At 44.9% G+C, this 18935-nt stretch overlaps 1 protein-coding gene across 50 annotated transcripts in view; it reads left to right on the top strand.

The window, feature by feature from the left end:
• The window catches only part of SORBS1 (sorbin and SH3 domain containing 1), a 263699-nt gene extending 247322 nt beyond the window's left edge, over nt 1-16377 (top strand). For 30 of the 50 annotated variants that reach the window (XM_073352785.1, XM_073352771.1, XM_073352772.1 and 27 more), the window contains 4 exons: nt 8563-8622; nt 9182-9372; nt 12313-12425; nt 14274-16377. In XM_073352785.1, coding sequence (XP_073208886.1) covers nt 8563-8622; nt 9182-9372; nt 12313-12425; nt 14274-14341 — 432 coding nt within the window. In that variant the 3' untranslated portion in view covers nt 14342-16377. The remainder of the gene's footprint in view (nt 1-8562; nt 8623-9181; nt 9373-12312; nt 12426-14273) is intronic. The other 20 variants (XM_073352787.1, XM_073352798.1, XM_073352807.1 and 17 more) reach the window with 3 other exon arrangements.
• The last annotated feature ends 2558 nt before the right edge of the window (nt 16378-18935 follow it).

Genomic DNA, 18935 nt, shown 5'->3' with positions numbered 1-18935 from the left:
AGCACCAAAGTAAAGGGGCCAAACTACAACACCAGATTGAAAAATTATTGTTATGCTTGAACATAAGGTGGTATTATATGTACACATACACCGAATCATAGAAGGTTAGGCTTTGAAGAGACCTCAGGAGGTCATCTAGTCCGACCTCCTGCTCAAAGCAGGAGCAACCCCAACTAAATCATTCCAGCCAGGACTTTGCCTTAAAAACCTCTAAGGATGGAGATTCCACCCCCTCCCTAGGTAACCCATTCCAGTGCTTCATCACCCTCCTAGTGAAATAGTTTTTCCTAATAATCAACCTAGACCTCCCACACTTCAATTTGAGACTATTGCTCCTTGTTCTGTCATCTGCTACCACTGAGAACAGCCGAGATCCATCCTCCTTGGAACCCCCGTTCAGATAGTTGAAGGCTGCTATCAAATCCCCCCTCATCTTCTCATCTGCAGACTAAATAAGCGCACTTCCCTCAGCCTCTTCTCATAAGTCATGTGCCCCATCACCCAATCATTTTCGTTGCCCTCTGCTGCACTCTCTCCAATTTGTCCACATCCTTTTTGTAGTGGGGGGCCCAAAACTGTACGCAGTACTCCAGATGTGGCCTCACTAATGCCGAATAGAGGGGAATAATCACTTCCCTCAATCTCCTGGCAATGCTCCTACTGATACAGCCCAATATCCCGTTAGCCTTCTTGGCAACAAGGGCAGACTGTTGACTCGTATCCAGCTTCTCATCCACTCTAATCCCCAGGTCCTTTTCTACAGAACTGCCGCTTAGCCAGTTGGTCCCCAGCCTGTAGGAGTGCATGGGGTTCTTCCATCTCAAGTGCAGGTCACTTGTCCATGTTGAACCTCATCAGATTTCTTTTGGCCCAATCCTCCAATTTATCTAGGTCGCTCTGGACCCTATCCCTACTCTCCAGCATATCTACCTCTCCCCATAGCTCTCCTACCAATCCATCCCATCATCCAGGTCATTAATGAAGATCTGGAACAAAACCGGCCCCAGGACTGACCCCGGGGCACTCTGCTTGATACCAGCTGCCAACTAGACATCGAGTTTGTTGAAAACTACCCGTTGAGCCCAATGATCTAGCCAGCTTTCTATCCACCTTATAGTCCATTCATCCAATCCATACTTCTTTAACTTGCTGGCAAGAATACTGTGGGAGACCGTATCAAAAGCTTTCATAAAGTCAAGGTATATCACATCCACTGCTTTCCCCATATCCACAGCGCCAGTTATCTCATCATAGAAGGCAATCAGGTTGGTCAGGCATGACTTGCCCTTGGTGAATCCATGTTGACTGTTCCTGATCACCTTCCTCTCCTCCAAGTGCTTCAAAATGCATTCCTTTAGGACCTGCTCCATGATTTTGCCGGGTGAGGCTGACCAGTCTGTAATTCCCCCAATTCTCCTTCCCTTTTTTAAAGATGGGCACTGCACTATATTTGCCTTTTTCCAATTGTCCGGGACCTCCCCTGCTCGCCACGAATTTTCAAAGATAATGGCTAATTGCTCTGCAATCACATCAGCCAACTCCCTCAGCACCCTCGGATGCATTGTATCTGGCCCCATGGACTTGTGCATGTCCAGCTTTTCTAAATAGTCCTTAACCTGTTCTAACCCTATATTATTAACCCTAAATATATCCGTTTTACCCTGTATAAAGCTTATACAAGGTAAACTCATAAATTGTTTGCCTCCTATAACACTGATAGAGAGATATGCACAGCTGTTTGCACCCCCAAGTATTAATACATACTCTGGGTTAATTATTAAGTAAAAAGTGATTTTATTAAATACAGAAAGTAGGATTTAAGTAGTTCCAAGTAGTAACAGACAGAACAAAGTGAATTACCAAGCAAAATAAAATAAAACACGCAAGTCTATGTCTAATCAAACTGAATACAGATAAAAACCTCACCAGTTCCAGTAAGCTCTCTTTTACAGACTAGCTTCCTTCTAGTCTGGGTCCAGTAAGCACTCACACCCCCGGAGTTACTGTCCTTTGTTCCAGTTTCTTTCAGGTATCCTTGGGGTTGGAGAGGCTATCTCCTTAGCCAACTGAAGACAAAATGGAGGGGTCTCCCACGGGCTTAAATAGACTTTCTCTTGTGGGTGCAGACCCCCTCCTCTCACCTATGCAAAGTCCAGCTCCAAGATGGAGTTCTGGAGTCACCTGGGCAAGTCACATGTCCATGCATGTCTCACAATTTTTACAGGCAGAAGCCATTGTCCACATGGCACCTTGAATGTCTCCAGGAAGACTTCTTATGTGGATTGGAGCATTCCAAGATGCATTGTTCCTTCAGTGCTTCTTGATTGGGCACTTAACTTTGCGAATTCCTTTCTCCAGAAACTGACCAAATGCTCTACTAAGGTTATTCAGAAATCAAGCCAGTACACAGCCAGTATTCATAACTTCGAATACAAAAATGATACATGCATACAAATAGGATTAATAGATTCAGTAGATTATAACCTTTACACAGATGTATCACATGGCATATGTAGCATAGAACATATTTTAGTTATGTCAAATATTCATAAGCATATTTCCATAAAGCCTTATGGGGGGCACCATCACACATGGCCCTTAGTTGGTTCCTCCAGCACTTGCACCAAGAAGTTGTCCCCAACACTTTCCAAAAACTTCCTGGATTGTCTGTGCACTGCTGAATTGCTCTCCCAGCAGATGTCAGGGCGATTGAAGTTCCCCATGAGAACCAGGGCCTGTGATCTGGAAACTTCTATTAGTTGTCTAAAGAAAGCCTTGTCTACCTCATCCTCCTGGTCTGGTGGTCTATAGCAGACTCCCACCACAACATCACCCTTGTTGCTCTTGCCTCTAAACTTAACCCAAAGACTCTCAACAGGCTTTTCTCCAGTTTCATACTGAAGCTCTGAGCAATCATTCTGCTCTCTTACATCCAGTGCAACTCCTCCACCTTTTCTCCCCGGCCTGTCCTTCCTGAACAGTCTATACCCATCCATGACAGTGCTCCAGTCAAGTGAGTTACCCTACCATGTCTCTCTTATTCCAATCACATCATAGTTCCTTGACTGTGCCAGGACTTCCAATTCTTCCTGCTTGTTTCCCAGGCTTCTTGCTTTCATGTACAGGCACGTAAGATAACTAGCCGATTGCCCTTTCTCAGTATGAATCAGGTGGCCTCCCCTGTTGCGCCATCCTCCTTGTATTTCCCCACTTACCTTACATACATATATATCCATATACACTACAAATATATATATATTTGTATATATATATATATTTGTATATATAATAAATATATATATATTTGTAGTGTGTATGGATATATATCTCATATCCATATTATTCATATGTATTAATTATCTGGGAGTGCCCCCAAGGTTCAATCATAAAACTACATTCCTCAATCAAAGTCCCGGATCTAATATTCCCAGGCCCACTATAAGGGACTAATAACAATTGGAAAATAAAATCTGTCCATCAGTCGCATGAGGGAATGTGCAGACTAAGGGACACATGGGGCATGAATGTGTGGATGGGAAAGTAAAGGGGCCCCATAACAGTGTTTAGCTCACTGAACCACCTTCAGTCCATGCATTATACTTTTCCAGGACGATGGGTAAACATCCTCCCCATAAAAAGACAAAAAGCGGGGGAATGTAGTGGCAAGAGAGCCTGAGACATAAGCCCTTGTATCAGAGGCCTAGTATAAGGCAGGACCTGCCAACAGAATCTGGCAAGAACAGGGCTGATATTGCAGAAATACACATTCCTAAGAAGTGCTAAGCACAGAGTACTCATGCAAACACATCCCGATATCAAGTGATACCAGAACATCCCAAGGATGGTACAAAAACATTCCCCAAGAATAATAGGAACACACTGACCCCTCCTAAAAGATAAGGTTAGGATGACAGTACGTAATAGAGATGTTTTGATCGAACCATCATGTACAGATAATGTGATAACTAGCCACATCGGTGGCAGTAACTAACTATGTCAGAGAGGCAGTACTAACTGTTTGTACTGGGATATAAAGGTGTATCTCAGAGGGAGTCTCTTTGTCTGGCCTAGGGAGGAACGGAAAGTCCCGCCATTCACTGAGCTGGTCCATTGTTATGGGCATACATGTTTTAGTGGTCCGGTAGAGTCTGCAGGATACTAGTACCATGCTTCTTGACAGTAAACCTGGCTGGGTGCCTTCGTCCCTTAACGGTTCGCTCAAGGTCTACCATGCCAGCTGTCTGCACAGGACTGAGGCAGCACACAGAGGGAACACACACACAGCCAAACATCTAACAACATCTAAGCACATCTAGTAACAGGTGAAAGGGTTTTACATAAATGTATCTATCTATCTATCTATCTAGGCCAGCCAGAGCCTCCTTTGCATTTCAACTTGTGATACTGATTCTAATTTACACTGAGGCCCCTTTACACCACTCTGAGAGTGCAGAGGGACTGTAGTGTAAATGAATCATAGCCTATATAGTCATTTCCACCAGTGCGATGTGGGTGTCAAACACTAGCAAATCTGTATGGAGATGATTTTCACCCACTTTGCATTGATGGAAATGGCGACACAACATACAGTGTGGTGGAATGAGCGCATGATTTGTATCTGGCATGTGGCCCCATGGATCCCATTCAGCTATGTTTCATTTGTTACCTAAAGCTCTGTCCACACTAAGATTTTTTTTCCCTACAGTTTCCCACTTTTGCTGCCACCAGTTGAGCTCTACCAGTGGAAGCAGCAGCAGGAGCACTAGTGTAGACAGGTTTCTGTCTGGCCCCCTGTGTTTCTAAGCTCAAAGAAGGGCTGCATGAAACTGTGGTTAAAATGCCTGCCCATGCCATGGTAGCACGGGAACATTTTGGAAAAAAAATTCTACCATAGAGCTAGTCCTAGGGTCTGATCCAAAGCCCACCACAGTCCTTCTGTGGACTTCAAAGAGCTTTAGATGAGACCTTGCAGCCCCCCCCCCCCCGCATCCCCAATGTATTGGTATTTTGGTTTTACAAAATCTTTTTTCTTTTAAAATATGTTGACCATTTGAATACAAAACCACGGTGGCAGGGTCATTTGTTGGACAGCAATGTGATTATATAAACATTCCCCTTCTCCCCCCGCCCCTCCAGAAAGTAGAGATGACAAGATCCGGTGCCCACAATTCAAGAAGGATGTTGATGAATTGGAGAGGTTTCAGAGAAGAGCCACGAGAATGATTAAAGGATTAGAAAATATGCCTTGTAGTGATAGACTCAAAGAGCTCAATTTTTTTAGTTTAACACAGAGGAGGTTAAGGAATGGCTAGATTACAGTCTATAAGTATCTACATGGGGAACAAGTATTTAATAATGGGATTTTCCATCTAGCAGAGAGAGGTCTAACACAATCCAATGGCTGGAAATTAAAGCTAGATAAATTCAGACTGGAAATAAAATGTACATTTTTAACAGTGAGGGTCATTAACTACTGGAACAATTTCCCAAGGGTCATGGTGGATTTTCCATCACTGACCATTTTTAACTTGAGATTGGATATTTTTCTAAGAGCTCTGTTCTAGGTATTATGTGGGGCAGCTCTCTGGCCTGTGTTACTCAGGGGGTCCAGACGAGATGGTCACAAGGGTCCCTTCTGGCCTTAAAATCTCTACCTCTTAGGTCGCCTCGTTCTCTTCCCTCCCGCACTGCCTGCCAGCTGGGGATGGGTCCTTATGCTATATTGCCCAGGCTTGTGCCTGTCTAGTTTTACTATCGCAGCAAATTGGGGTTTCCATTCCTACCATTGGGAGATTATCCCACAATCCAGTGGTTCTCCCTGCAGTTCAGTCCACATTTTCCTTTTCTCCTTCTCATCACATTATTCCCAGCTGTACCGCCATGGGCCATGCTGGGCAAATCCTGAGTTAGGGCCAGCTCATCACCTCCACTTTTGGCCCAAGTCCTATTGAGATCAAGGAACAGATGCCCACTAATTTCACCAGGCCTTTGCTATGGAGGGGATGAATGATCAGATTCTGAAAGTGCATGGTGGGAGGCGAGCCAGATGTTTATATATGTGCCAGTGCAGAAGGGATCCAGGTGTAAGTGTATAAACATAATATATATAATTACAGTGTATATGTATATGCACCAGTGCAACTCCCTGTGAGTCCATTTACATGGGTCTTACTATTTTATGGTCTTAAGGGGCATTTCCAGCAAGGAATGTATTAGGATGGGACAGACCTGAGTTTTCCTGAATCAAACCATGTTCCATAGCCATGAAAATCAGCTTTTCTCTCCTCAGTTAACTCTGATTTCTTTGCCTTTGATGTACTATATTGAATTCCTTTACAGAATATTAATTTTGACTTTCTAATCATCCTATTAGCCTTTGAGGACTGATGCAGGAATGACTTCCAAAAGTCCTGTAACAATTTCAGACTACCCAATAAATGCCATGAGCTCTAATTCCATTGTGGTAAGACCATCCCAATCGCTTTCTATTTTCTCTCTACTGAAACATACAAAGTCAAAACAAATAGTTTCTGAGCAAAATGATCCAGGAGTAATTATTAATCCCCAGAGAGACAGATTGACTGGAGTAGATTTCTGGCTGCATTGTGATGGGGTGGGCATACTGGTCAGGGACCTTAAGATGAAGGAACTGGGAGAGGATACTTTAGTCTTTGATGTAGCAATGGGGGAACCTCCAGAAGATTGGAGCTCATGTTCACAGAAACTTCAAGGGAGCTACCCCATGGCTGAGGTTAGCCCCGCTATGCTCCTCTGAACTAGCTGAGTCTCTTGAGTGTCCAAACTCAAACTGGAAATCTCCTGCCATCCATTAAGTTCTGTATTTCCTCCCTCCACTCTGTATGGAAATGCCGTGAAGAGCCTTTCTCCTGAGCTGCAAGCACACCAAGGCCTTTAGAGAACTCAGCAGTGCAGAGAGTGCACAGAAATGAACAAAAAATACGGGGAAAGAGTGAAATGGACCCTCTGGAAAAAGATTTGGGTCTAGCATTTTACTGAAAGCTCAGTAAAGTGGCAACATTCCTTATCCTAGGCAACCCATCTGTATTGCAGACTAGAATAGTAGCCCTACAGAGGACGAGTCCTGCACTTCTTGCACAGGCAGTATGCCCACTGCTTTCCTTAGGAGTTCTGAGTGTGTAAAAAATGCAAGATTGCAGTGTAAATGCAAATATTTGTAGTGGGATTTCTTTCATGTTCCATCCAGTTGCGTGTACCTTGAGAGTCTCCAGACAAGCTGCATTTTCTTGAAAGTAATCTAGGGCATGGGAATGGCTCTCCAGTGGGGAGGTGGTGGGGGGAGGTGGAGAAGGAGCAATGCGGAAGAAAAGATGCACCTAGGTGGCAGTGTTCAGAATGGCTCTAAAGCTTGGGTGTGTGTGGATGTCGGGGTTGGGTCCAGGCCCATCTCTGTTCAGAAGCACTGGTCCCTCTGAAAGGCTGCTGCATTCTTGGAATTCATGTGACAGCTCAGACCCTCACCTAGTGTCAATCAGTGTAGCTCCCATGCAGTGACAATGGCCAGTGGTGCTGGAACATTTTTTAGTGTGGGGCTGCTGAAAGCCAGTGGTCCCCACGCCAAACTTTTTACCTCACCTCTTCCCTTACTCCTGTCTGTACCCTCCCCCACACCCCAGAGTTGGGGGCCAGGGCTCGGAGGGGGGAGAGGGGACGCAGACAAGGGTAAGGGGGCCAAGGCTGGGACCTCACGTGCGAGGCCGGGAGCAGAGCCTCCAGCGTGGGGCCGGCGGCAGCGGGGACCTCGCATGCTTCCAAGTGGCAGGCCATGAACAGAGCCCTGGGCACGGGGCCGGCAGCAGCCAGGAGCTGAGTCCCCAGGCGCGGGGCCAAGAACAGAGCTCCAGGCGCAGGTCCTGCAGCCGGGAGTCAGGACCCAGGTGTGGGGCCAGCAGCACAGGACCCTGGGCGCAGGGTGGCAGGCAGGACCCCACACAAAAACTGGGGGTGCTTCAGCACCCCCCGCGCCCCCAGTTCCTGCACCTATGACAGTGGTGCACTTGGAGTGACTTCAGCTGCACTGCATCAGTTTACACCAGCTGAGGATCTGGCCCACTCTTCTTTAGGAGGCAGCTGAGCTGTCATTTTCCCTGATCCTAAATGTCTCCAAGGGCCTTTCCAGAGATAATGGCAATGTCCTTTTTCATTAGGGTCTTTGGCCTAAAGGTCTGACACTTGTGCTTCTGTTCATGTCTTTTTCCCCAACAGGAATTCAATGCAATGCTGTTTGCCATCTGTGTCTCTAGCTGCATCTCATCTTTTCATCTCCTCCTCTAGTTGCCTATGCTAACCCTTGAATTTTTTTGCCATTCTGTTACCCTTTGCAGTACACATGCTGCTGCAATGCAATTGCATTGCTGTACTCTCCAATGTCCCCTGTTTAGAAAATCCTATTGTCTGAATCAAGTGGCGGTGGGTGGTTTTGTGCTTTGTTTGGTTTTCTGTGCCTCATTTTTTAATTTTTATTCTGACCGATGTAACTTCTGCTAAAATGTCTTCCTTATAATTTGCTTGGTGATCACACAGCCTTCTCACCATTCACTGAGAGCAGGACCAGATCTCACAGAGTCTGAAAAGAGCTATGTGGTAAGGCCACTGTTTCAATCAGATGCACAGTCATAGACAGACAGTAACGCCTTCATAGAATTTAAAGCTGCCAGCTGCTTTCTTAGTCACAAAAAAATCTAGATATCATTGTATTTGTAATGGAGAAATAGAATTTAGCGTCTAGAAAAACTACCAGAGCCAACATGGAACTGGTATAATGGCATTGTCTGTAGTGGACTAGAGTTAAATGAGTAGTGCATGACTGGAGTGTGTGTTCTCGTATTCCAACTGTAGCGATTGCAATGGTGCCACTGCTGACTAATTGCAACCTCTTATGCTATTGTGTGTTTTTTTTAAACAAATCTTCCAACTAAGTTCCAAATTCTTCTGTATTGCCTGTTTTTCCATGCTTACACCTGGATCCCTTCTGCACTCCACTTCCTGGATATTTACCTGGATCTACAATTCTTTTGTTTGACTGGACTTATGTGCTGCATCTGGAATGTCCCATCTCTTCCTGTCTATTTTTCCCTCCCCCCCATTCCTTGTTGACTGTTCTATGGGTGTTCCGTGGATGTCAATGCTGCCTACCACGCAGGAAGCAGTTTGCAATGAGATCATAAACATTGCAGAAAAGTCTGTTCATTACTGCAGTGCTATTTCTCAGCCTCTTGACTCTCGCCACACGGTGGCCTCTAATGACAATAAACCATCTCTAATCATTTCTCAGCAACCTCAAGCACATCAACAAGGAGCCAGCCCTGACAGGAGTCAAACACCAGGAGACATGTAAGTGGCTCTGGTTGCCCTCTCTCCCGGGGCCTGGTTTGCATCTGTCATGTGCTGTTAAGTGTGGCATTATTTGGTGTTTTCTTTAAAACTCCAGGCCCTGGAGGCATGTGATTATGCAATAGTGTCAGCTTTCATTAAAAAAATAAGGAAGGAAGTTTCTAGCCCTCATCATTGCAGCGAAAAGCCTGAAAACAGGACCCCTGTGTTTATACAGCACCGGGCACAATATGCTGCTCGTACATGACTGGGGTGCCCTGATTTGGGGTTTTGGAATGCTTGGGATGGACAGTACTACATCTTCTCTTTCTGCAGCTTGAATCCTTGTTTCTTACACACAGGTGGAGGGAAAAACTATGTCCCAAGTTTTTGGCCAGGGGGCCTGATTCTTCACTGCCTTGTGAAGTCATTTTCACCTGTGTAGAAGTGGGAGCACGAGCATCCTGAGTGGGTAATGCTTTGCACAGGGGTAAAAAACTACCCAAGGAGCAAAGCAAATCGGGCCCATCATACCAATGCATGGAGACAGAATGACGTGCTTGAGGAAGCTTGTAAAGTAATATGACAGGTTTCAGAGTAACAGCCGTGTTAGTCTGTATTCGCAAAAAGAAAAGGAATACTTGTGGCACCTTAGAGACTAACCAATTTATTTGAGCATGAGCTTTCGTGAGCTACGAAGTGAGCTGTAGCTCACGAAAGCTCATGCTCAAATAAATTGGTTAGTCTCTAAGGTGCCACAAGTACTCCTTTTCTTTTTGTAAAGTAATACAGTCCTTCAAAGCATAATGGAAATTAGCACAGGGTAAATGGTCAGTATATCGTACATACACAGGATCTGAATCAGCTTCCCAGCTGCTGCTCGAGAGATCTCACAATTAAGAATCACACTCCTGCATATACTTCCTACAGGGTGTAGGACTCATGACAGGAAGCCTCATGCCCAGCAGTGAGTGACTGCAGGATCAGCCCCTAAGATAGATGTTGCCCAGATAAAGAGGGACAAGGGCAAGAGAGGTGTGACACAAGGCAGATGGTGGGTGGGACATGGTTAATTAGAGTGGACAATTTGGTGCTAAATGCATAGAAAGTATCATGTCCTGGTGGGACTGCTAGTGCAGGGAATTAGACTCCATAACCTGCTACTTTCTCCTGAAGGTCTCTGGTTCAAATGCAGCCTAGATTGGTGCCTACCATCTGACTCATCGGAAATGAGTTGGGTCCACAGTAGCTCCTAGGTGGCTAGTTGTTCACAGCACAATATAGCCGCTCTTACACTGGCATCAATAGGCCCTCTTTGGCAGTGTCCACAGAGAAACCAAGGACTGAATGGGCTTAGCGACTAATGCTGAAATTCCCAAAGCTGCCTAGGGCAGTGGTTCTCAACCTCTCCAGACGACTGTACCCCTTTCAGGAATCTGATTTTGTCTTGCATACCCCAAGTTTCACCTCATTTAAAACTACATGCTTCCAAAATCAGATATAAAAACACGAAAGTGTCACAGCACACTAGTACCGAAACATTGCTGACTTTCTCATTTTTACCATACAATTATAAAATAAATCCATTGGAATATAAATATTGTACTTACAGTTCAGTGTGATACTTGAGCTTGTTTTTCCACTTGTGAGCCTTGTCTGAAGCTCGAGCCCCAGGTGGTGGGGCTGAAGCATGTAACTTAGCTTTGCGGGGACCCCTGTGGCGTGGGGCCCCAAGCAGTTGCCCTACTTACCATCCCCTAATGCCACCCCAGCATTTGCGATCCCATGACCACCGTGGCGGCTAGGATTGTCCTGGAATCTCCAGGAATTAAAGATTCGTCTTTAATTAAAGATTATATCATGAGATGAAATCTCCAGGAATTCATCCAGCCAAAGTTGGCAACCCTATGGGGGCTGCCACCCCAAGGTTGAGAAACACTGTTCTAGATGAGTTGAGTACCCCCTGGAAGACCTCTGCGTACCCTAGGGGTACACATACTCCTGGTTGAGAACCACTGGCCTAGGGCATTTAAACACATAACTTCCATTAATATCAATGGGGATTGTGTATCTAAATCCCCTAGATGGCTTTGAAACTCTCAGCCAAAACTACTCTCTAACTCCTTGATAAACATTTGTGATTGAAGTCCATTGATGGGGCAGCATCAAAGGAGCTTGTGCTTCCCACCAGCCTAGTCTCTGGAGAACTTGAGGACTAGAGTCTCCAGGGCTGGACATTTGGCACCTATCACCAGCACCGATTTCACTCCCAAGGAGAGGCAGGGCTGAGCCACAAGGCTGGGAACTGGAGCCAAACTTCACTCAAAGCTCCGGGGGTTGCTCAGAGCTATGGGCTTGGATCAGCTTCATCTCCAAACCCACAGGCTCCATCTTGGTTGCAGTGGAGGCGCATGTGTGTATCTCAGCAGAATTTGGTCCCTGATTTCTCCTGTCTATACTCTTCTTCAAACAGTTGCTGTGTACAAAGCGAACCTTTCTCAAAGGCATTTCAGTGAGGCACCAGGACACTCGGTGTGCAATGGAATATGACTAGAGGCCTGGGCAAGCAAATGAACTCCCGTTCTGCCCAGGGCAGAAGTGGATATACCCAGAATTTGGAGGAGGTGGGGAATGGTGGAGTCTTGGTTCTACCAGCAGTACTCCCTGGGAGTAAGGACGGAACAAAGAGGAAGTTGTGGCTTCCTAATCCCAGTTCCTTCTTTGGGATGCTCCTTGCAGTGCAGCTGTACCATTGTTCCTTCATGGGGACTGTGTTCGCGTGACAATGCCTAGCCCTGCTTTAGCAGCACAGGTTGTTTACAATTGTTTTTGGACTCCACAATAGGACTTACAATAAACATGTGGTAGCTTTTCAAAATGCAGTGTGTATTGGACATGACTGGATGTCCGCAGAATTCACTGAATAATTTGTAACATCTCTCTCCCTCTCTTGGCTTTTAGACTTAGCTATCAAGCCCTGTACAGCTATATTCCCCAGAACGACGATGAGCTGGAGCTAAGGGATGGAGATATTGTAGATGTCATGGAGAAATGCGACGACGGCTGGTTTGTGGGTGAGTGCATCCTATGTTTATTTTATTATTATTATTATTATTATTATTATAGGCAGTAAAAAATGCGAAATAGTGGAAAATGTCAAAATTTGGAAATTGCTTCAAAATGGAGCAATGTTTTGGGGTTTTTTCCCAAAATTTGTCATGAAATATTTTTGAAACATTTTTAATTTCCTCTCTTTCCATATTTTTTCCACTGAGAACAATACAGGAATGATATCCAGGCAGATGGATTTTTCCCACCAACTTTTTCATTTTTTTCATTTTTCCTCTTGCTACTCTGTAACTTTTCAAAACTTCCCCAGTTTTGGAAAGGTGGCATACTTACAGAATTTCAGTTTTTCTTTGGCCACTCCAGAATTTTTCCAAAGTTGAGGAATCTTTGACATGTTACAGAGAGTGGAGAAAGGAAAATTGGTGGCGGGGGGAAGGGGAGAGGAAGAAATATGTGGAGGGGAGACAAACATAAAATAAATAAATAAAATAGCCCTACAGTCCAGAAAATCAAATTTCCAAAATTCAAAATTTCTATTTTTTAAAGACAGCAGAAAATTTTAAACCAAAAAAAAAAAAAAGCTTTTGGCAAAATTAAGTTTCCCAAAAGGGCCATTCTTCATCAAAAAGTCTCGAAGGAAGAAAATCGGCCGTCTCTAATTGTACTGCCGCACTGATTCAGTGCTGCAGGGCTGCACTGCACTTCATACACACTTCCCCTGGCTCAGGGAACTTGCTCTGAACAAGCCAAGTCACAGGGGAAGGGCTGAGCAGGAAAAGGGTGTTAGAGGGGTGATTGCTGAGAGAAGCAGATTTTAACGAATGATTTGAAGGAAAGGGTTTGGTAGACGAGCAGCGGAGTAGCCGGTGATTATGACTCTCATTTAAGCAGAAAAAAGGAATACACCAATGCACTGCCCATTTCCAAAAGGGATGGTAGCTGGCATGCCTGGTAGCAGCCTCAGCAGAGATGCCAAGAGCTGAATGGGTCACAGACCAAGGGTATGTGCATGCATCAAGCTGGGGTGTGCTTGGCAGTTTGAGGACACATACCTGCCAAGCTCTCACTGAGCAAGCGTGCTAGAAATGGAGTGCAGCGCAGCAGCACGAGTGGGGGGAGAAGCTAGCAGCTGAGTGCGTTCCTAGCTTCCCTGGTGGAGAGACACTCAAGACAGCCGTGTACTATATCTAGGAGAGCTAGCCATGGTTATGTCTCCTCCTCCTCACTCAAGTGTTGACATACCCTGAGAGGCTTGAGAGCCCCTCTCTTGTAACAGGGCTTCCCTCCAGAGCAGGGCTGAGGCACACTATGAAACCTGTGTGTGCCCAGGCCAGATTTTCCAAAGAGCTAAGTATGCTGGGTGCTGAGTTCTTTTGTAAGTTTGACCACAAGCAATGCAATGGGAGATGAGCTCTTTGGACCTCAGGCCCATCTGTGAGTGCAAAGCACATGGAAGCCTGGCCCGATTGTGTTCTGAGGCCACAGGCCCAGATTGTGCTCTCCATCGCACCTGGGCAAATCACTCCATTGATTTCAGCTGATTTAAATGGATGTAGCAAAGATCAGAGTCTGGCCCGTAGGCTACAGCCCTGTCAATCCAGCACTAACAATTGCTGTATTAAAATTAAAAAACAAAATGAGTGCGGTTAGTGACAAAAGTGTTTCAGTTAATTCTATTCAGGAACAACAGAATTTTTGACCAGGACCCCTCTTCTCCTGCATTGCCAAGAACAATGATTTGTACCCAGTCTGGCTTACAAACAAAGCAGGCTGCTCTTTCCATTTCCAAACCCAGTGACCTTCCCCTGTAGCTCCATCTTATTCAATTGCGTTCTCATTTTCTTTCCCAACAGGTACGTCTCGGAGAACAAGACAGTTTGGCACTTTCCCAGGCAACTACGTGAAACTGCTGTACCTCTAAAACAATCATGCGCCTGCAATGCTGATTAATATGCTTTGTTACCAGACAACATTTAAGTAGCAAAGACCTTTGAAATCAGACAATTTATTAATGTAATAAACAGAAGATGAGAAGTGGAATGGGATGTGGTTATGTGGTACAGTTCTGGGTTGAATGTGCAGGTCTGGGTCTGAGTGACGCTGGGCTTACTGTTCTTGTTTGCTGAAGGAAAGAGACAAAGTTTCTAGTTTACAATGCTGCCTTTGTGTTATTTGCCCCTCCTCCCCAAGAGTTCTGAGGACAGAGCTTAGTTTTCATTCTTTTCATTGAGTACTTACCTCTGAGACAGAGTTGGGGGAAGCAGCAGAATAGAGTGTGTGATAGGTTTTGCTTGTGTGAGAGAAAAAGCAATGGGAACTGTGATGCATTGGAGCAACATGCAGCTCTGCAGCTGCTCCCTCTCTATAATGGGGGGGGGCTTTCTCTGAGATTACCCCCATCTGCAAGGTAATTTTCACTCTGCCTCCCACTTTCATTCTCAATTCTTTCTTTGTGATGTGCACCGTAACGTACATGGCTGGCAGAGAACGGCTTTATGTGGTTAGACTAAGTAGCACTCTATCAAATGGGGAGGGGCTTTGAACTGACAGTTTAATCCAGAGCAATCAGCCAAAAAAATACCCTCAACTTTGGTAATATTCTGCTTCATAATATCCACCCCTGCAGGTTTTTCTGTGTGTGTATATGGGTGAGCGTATTGTGTGCATAGAAACGAACAGGGTTCCATGAGGAATCAACCCAGATTTTATAAAAATGGAACACAAATAATGGAGAATGTAGGGGGCACAGATCCTGTTTGCAAATCCCATGGCTGTTTTCCCCCTAAATGTTGTGCTAAATAACTACACACATTTTGAAGTGTACTCTTTGCAATAAAGACTTTATTTTTTCCTGGTATTCTATCGTAGACATTCAGATAGATGCTAGCAAAATATTACTGAGCTTGCTTTTTTTTTGGTGGTGGTGGTTCTTGATTAAACACACACATTTTGGCTGCCTCCTAATGAAACTAGCAAGACAAACCAATTTGTAAAGCTGTGTTTATACAGCTACTACCAGCTGCATATATTTGTACTTTTTTGAAAAAACACAGCTTGCCCACATACTTGCCTGTAAGTCAAAAATTAATGCTCTTTTTGATAGAAATTCTATTTCAAAAAGAAAAAAGTCTAGATAAAACCAGTTGCATCAGACTGCTTCCTACATTGCCAGTACAAATAGCAAAAGTTTAGATTGCTATTTTGGCATCAGCCATATTTAATAATAGAAAATGCCTATTTTTATGCCGATGCTTTTATACAAACTGATTAACAGTAACTGCAACTAACTGACTGTTAGCATGACTTGCAATACGTTTTGATAAATTAGCCATACTCCTGGGTTTAAAAACACTTATCTTTCGCTGAGATCAATGGAAGAGAAGACTCAAAGTGCTTCGGAAGTATGATTGTAAATATGTATATTTAACTTTGTACAGACAATGTACTTACCTTGTATAGAAAAAAATAATTTAAACAAAATGAATGGAAGGAGGAAAAAAGGCAGTTATGAAAGGTTGTTCTTTTTTCATTTTTATTTAAATGAAGGAATTCTATGTAAGCTCACATGAAGAGTGTTAGCACAAAATATCCACTCTAAACCAGATACAAATACAACACAAAGCACCATTATATTTTTGTGCAGGAGTGGGGGTAACTTCAATCCTTATCTTATTTATGGTTTTTGATTTTCTGCTTTTGAGTTGCATTCTTGTTATCTGCGGCAATGTTTAGACCTTTTGCTAGGACTGGATCACACCTAATTAATCTAGCCAACAAAGTAACGTGATGATATTGACTGTCTATAACCAACTCATTTAAAGGTTTATTTTTGTTGCTGTTGCCATTTTTAGTTATATACACACACAAACACACACAAACCGCAATTTATTTTTGTGTTGATTTTGGTTCCGTATTGCAGTGGATGATGATTTGACAATAAATTGAAGGGCTGAATTATTCCTTTGGTCCTAGTCCAAGTTATTTACTGAAGTTTGTTGGGAGTTGTTGTGTGGCCATTGACTGTCAAAAGGAATTTTGGCCTTTTGAAAATGAGCCTTAGGCTCTTCAATCAGGCGCTGTGATGCTCAGCGCTGCAATGCTGAAATGCCTTGAAACATCTGGGCCTAAGTGCCATGCCGACTCAGGGCCTCTGCCTAGGGGTAGACCCTTGTGCTCAGACAAAGCCCCACTAGGGATATGTCTCTAATGCCCACAGCAGGGAGCCACCCAGAGCTAGTGGGGCTGTACTAGAGCTCTGCAGGCAGCCCTTTGAAGTTGTGGCTCCGGCTGGATCTTGGGCTCTGACACTCCACCCCTTTTCCCCCAGTCCCGAAGCTTTAGAGGCTGAGCTGCAACTTCACAGTGCTGGCTACAGAGCTATTGTTAGACCACTAGTGTAAGCCCCACTCTGCCGACCCACCTGGGCTGTGTAGATGTACCCCAAGTGTGGGCGGATGTCTGCCCAGGACATTCAGCTGCAAGATCAGAGCCCCAGGCTGAGAACACCAGCTGCAGCACCAGTGGCAAAGGCTCACTTGCTAAATGACCACCTAAGTAGCTCAAAGGGTTTTAAATGCTGGACTGATGTGAATAAAGGGCTCTGTCATATCATCAGGTTTTAAGCAGAAATCCCCATGGGACTCAAGGAAGGGTTCTACCAAAGAACAAATGACACAATGTGGGGAATCATTGGGCCACAGAAAGCAGAGGTGAAACTAGATCCAAGCATCACAGAGTCCAGCCACTGAAAAGCAGGGTATAGGGAGGTTTGCATGGATTAAGGCTACAGGGGGACAGCTCCATCCATTTCAGGGCCCCTCCCACCTGGTCCTTTAGCATAGACTCTCCCCTCCCCAGACAGCCCCTTGGGCTCTGCCTAACGTGCCCCCATGACCATGTCTTGTTTTCTCCTTAATCAGCACTGCTCCTACCAAGCTTGGTAGCCCCACTCCCCCAAAGCAGATTGGCAGCGGTCAGCTGCACACTGCTGCTTACTTCTCTGCCTCGGATTCTCTGCTGCAACCAGCTGTGGGCAAAGATACCAGTAACCCGATGATCTGGCCTTAAAGGTGACCTGCAAAGGACAGAAAATGCTTGGGTTTGTGCCTTTTATTGATGGATAAAGCAGGCCTGAAAGGCTTTGGGTTGGGTTTCTTTATTTTTTTTCTGCTTGTTTTTTACATTAAAAATTCTCGTCGTCTTTACAGTTGAACGCTGCAGCAGACTGGAGAACTGCTGCAATTGTGTGATCCCAAGAGACTGAATGCAATTGAGAGGAGATGGGCCTGTTAGTCAGTTCGCTTAAACTTTGTTTTTTGTTTCACACCTGTTTTAATTCCCGTGGCTACGGAACATTTGGAGGAAATGATGTCTTGGCTAAAGATGGAGCCCCTGCCCTCACATTAAAGGGATAACAGCTCTCTATACAGGCTGGAGACCCCACCCCCTAAAGCCTCCAGCAAAACTAGGAAAGACCAGACTTTCCACCTTTGGTATGTTGAAAGTAAGAAACAAAGCTGAGCTTGTTTTGTGGGGGAGGGGCGGAAGGACCCCTTTTAGGACTTCCATAATATACAATAAAGAAATATAAAAGGGCATAAACCTTATTTAAAAATAGCCCCTTGCCAATCACTTTTAGACCACCTCTTCTCAGCAGACATTTTAATGGTTTGGCTTACGTGTTTAAACAGAAGTTCCCTCTAAGGGACAGAATTGTAACTGCTCAACTGTGTCTCGTAAGCGCTACACTTCATAGAATCATAGAATATCAGGGTTGGAAGGGACCCCAGAAGGTCATCTAGTCCAACCCCCTGCTCAAAGCAGGACCAATTCCCAGTTAAATCATCCCAGCCAGGGCTTTGTCAAGCCTGACCTTAAAAACCTCTAAGGAAGGAGATTCTACCACCTCCCTAGGTAACGCATTCCAGTGTTTCACCACCCTCTTAGTGAAAAAGTTTTTCCTAATATCCAACCTAAACCTTCCCCACTGCAACTTGAGACCATTACTCCTCGTTCTGTCATCTGCTACCATTGAGAACAGTCTAGAGCCATCCTCTTTGGAACCCCCTTTCAGGTAGTTGAAAGCAGTTATCAAATCCCCCCTCATTCTTCTCTTCTGCAGGCTAAACAATCCCAGCTCCCTCAGCCTCTCCTCATAACTCATGTGTTCCAGTCCCCTAATCATTTTTGTTGCCCTTCGCTGGACTCTCTCCAATTTATCCACATCCTTCTTGTAGTGTGGGGCCCAAAACTGGACACAGTACTCCAGATGAGGCCTCACCAATGTCGAATAGAGGGGAACGATCACGTCCCTCGATCTGCTCGCTATGCCCCTACTTATACATCCCAAAATGCCATTGGCCTTCTTGGCAACAAGGGCACACTGCTGACTCATATCCAGCTTCTTGTCCACTGTCACCCCTAGGTCCTTTTCCGCAGAACTGCTGCCTAGCCATTCGGTCCCTAGTCTGTAGTTGTGCATTGGGTTCTTCCGTCCTAAGTGCAGGACCCTGCAC

The sequence above is a fragment of the Lepidochelys kempii genome, chromosome 7, assembly GCF_965140265.1.
Source record: "Lepidochelys kempii isolate rLepKem1 chromosome 7, rLepKem1.hap2, whole genome shotgun sequence".
NCBI classification, from domain to species: Eukaryota; Metazoa; Chordata; order Testudines; family Cheloniidae; genus Lepidochelys; species Lepidochelys kempii.
The sequence above is the reverse complement of the archived record's forward strand: the minus strand, read 5'-3'. Positions and strand labels throughout refer to the sequence as shown.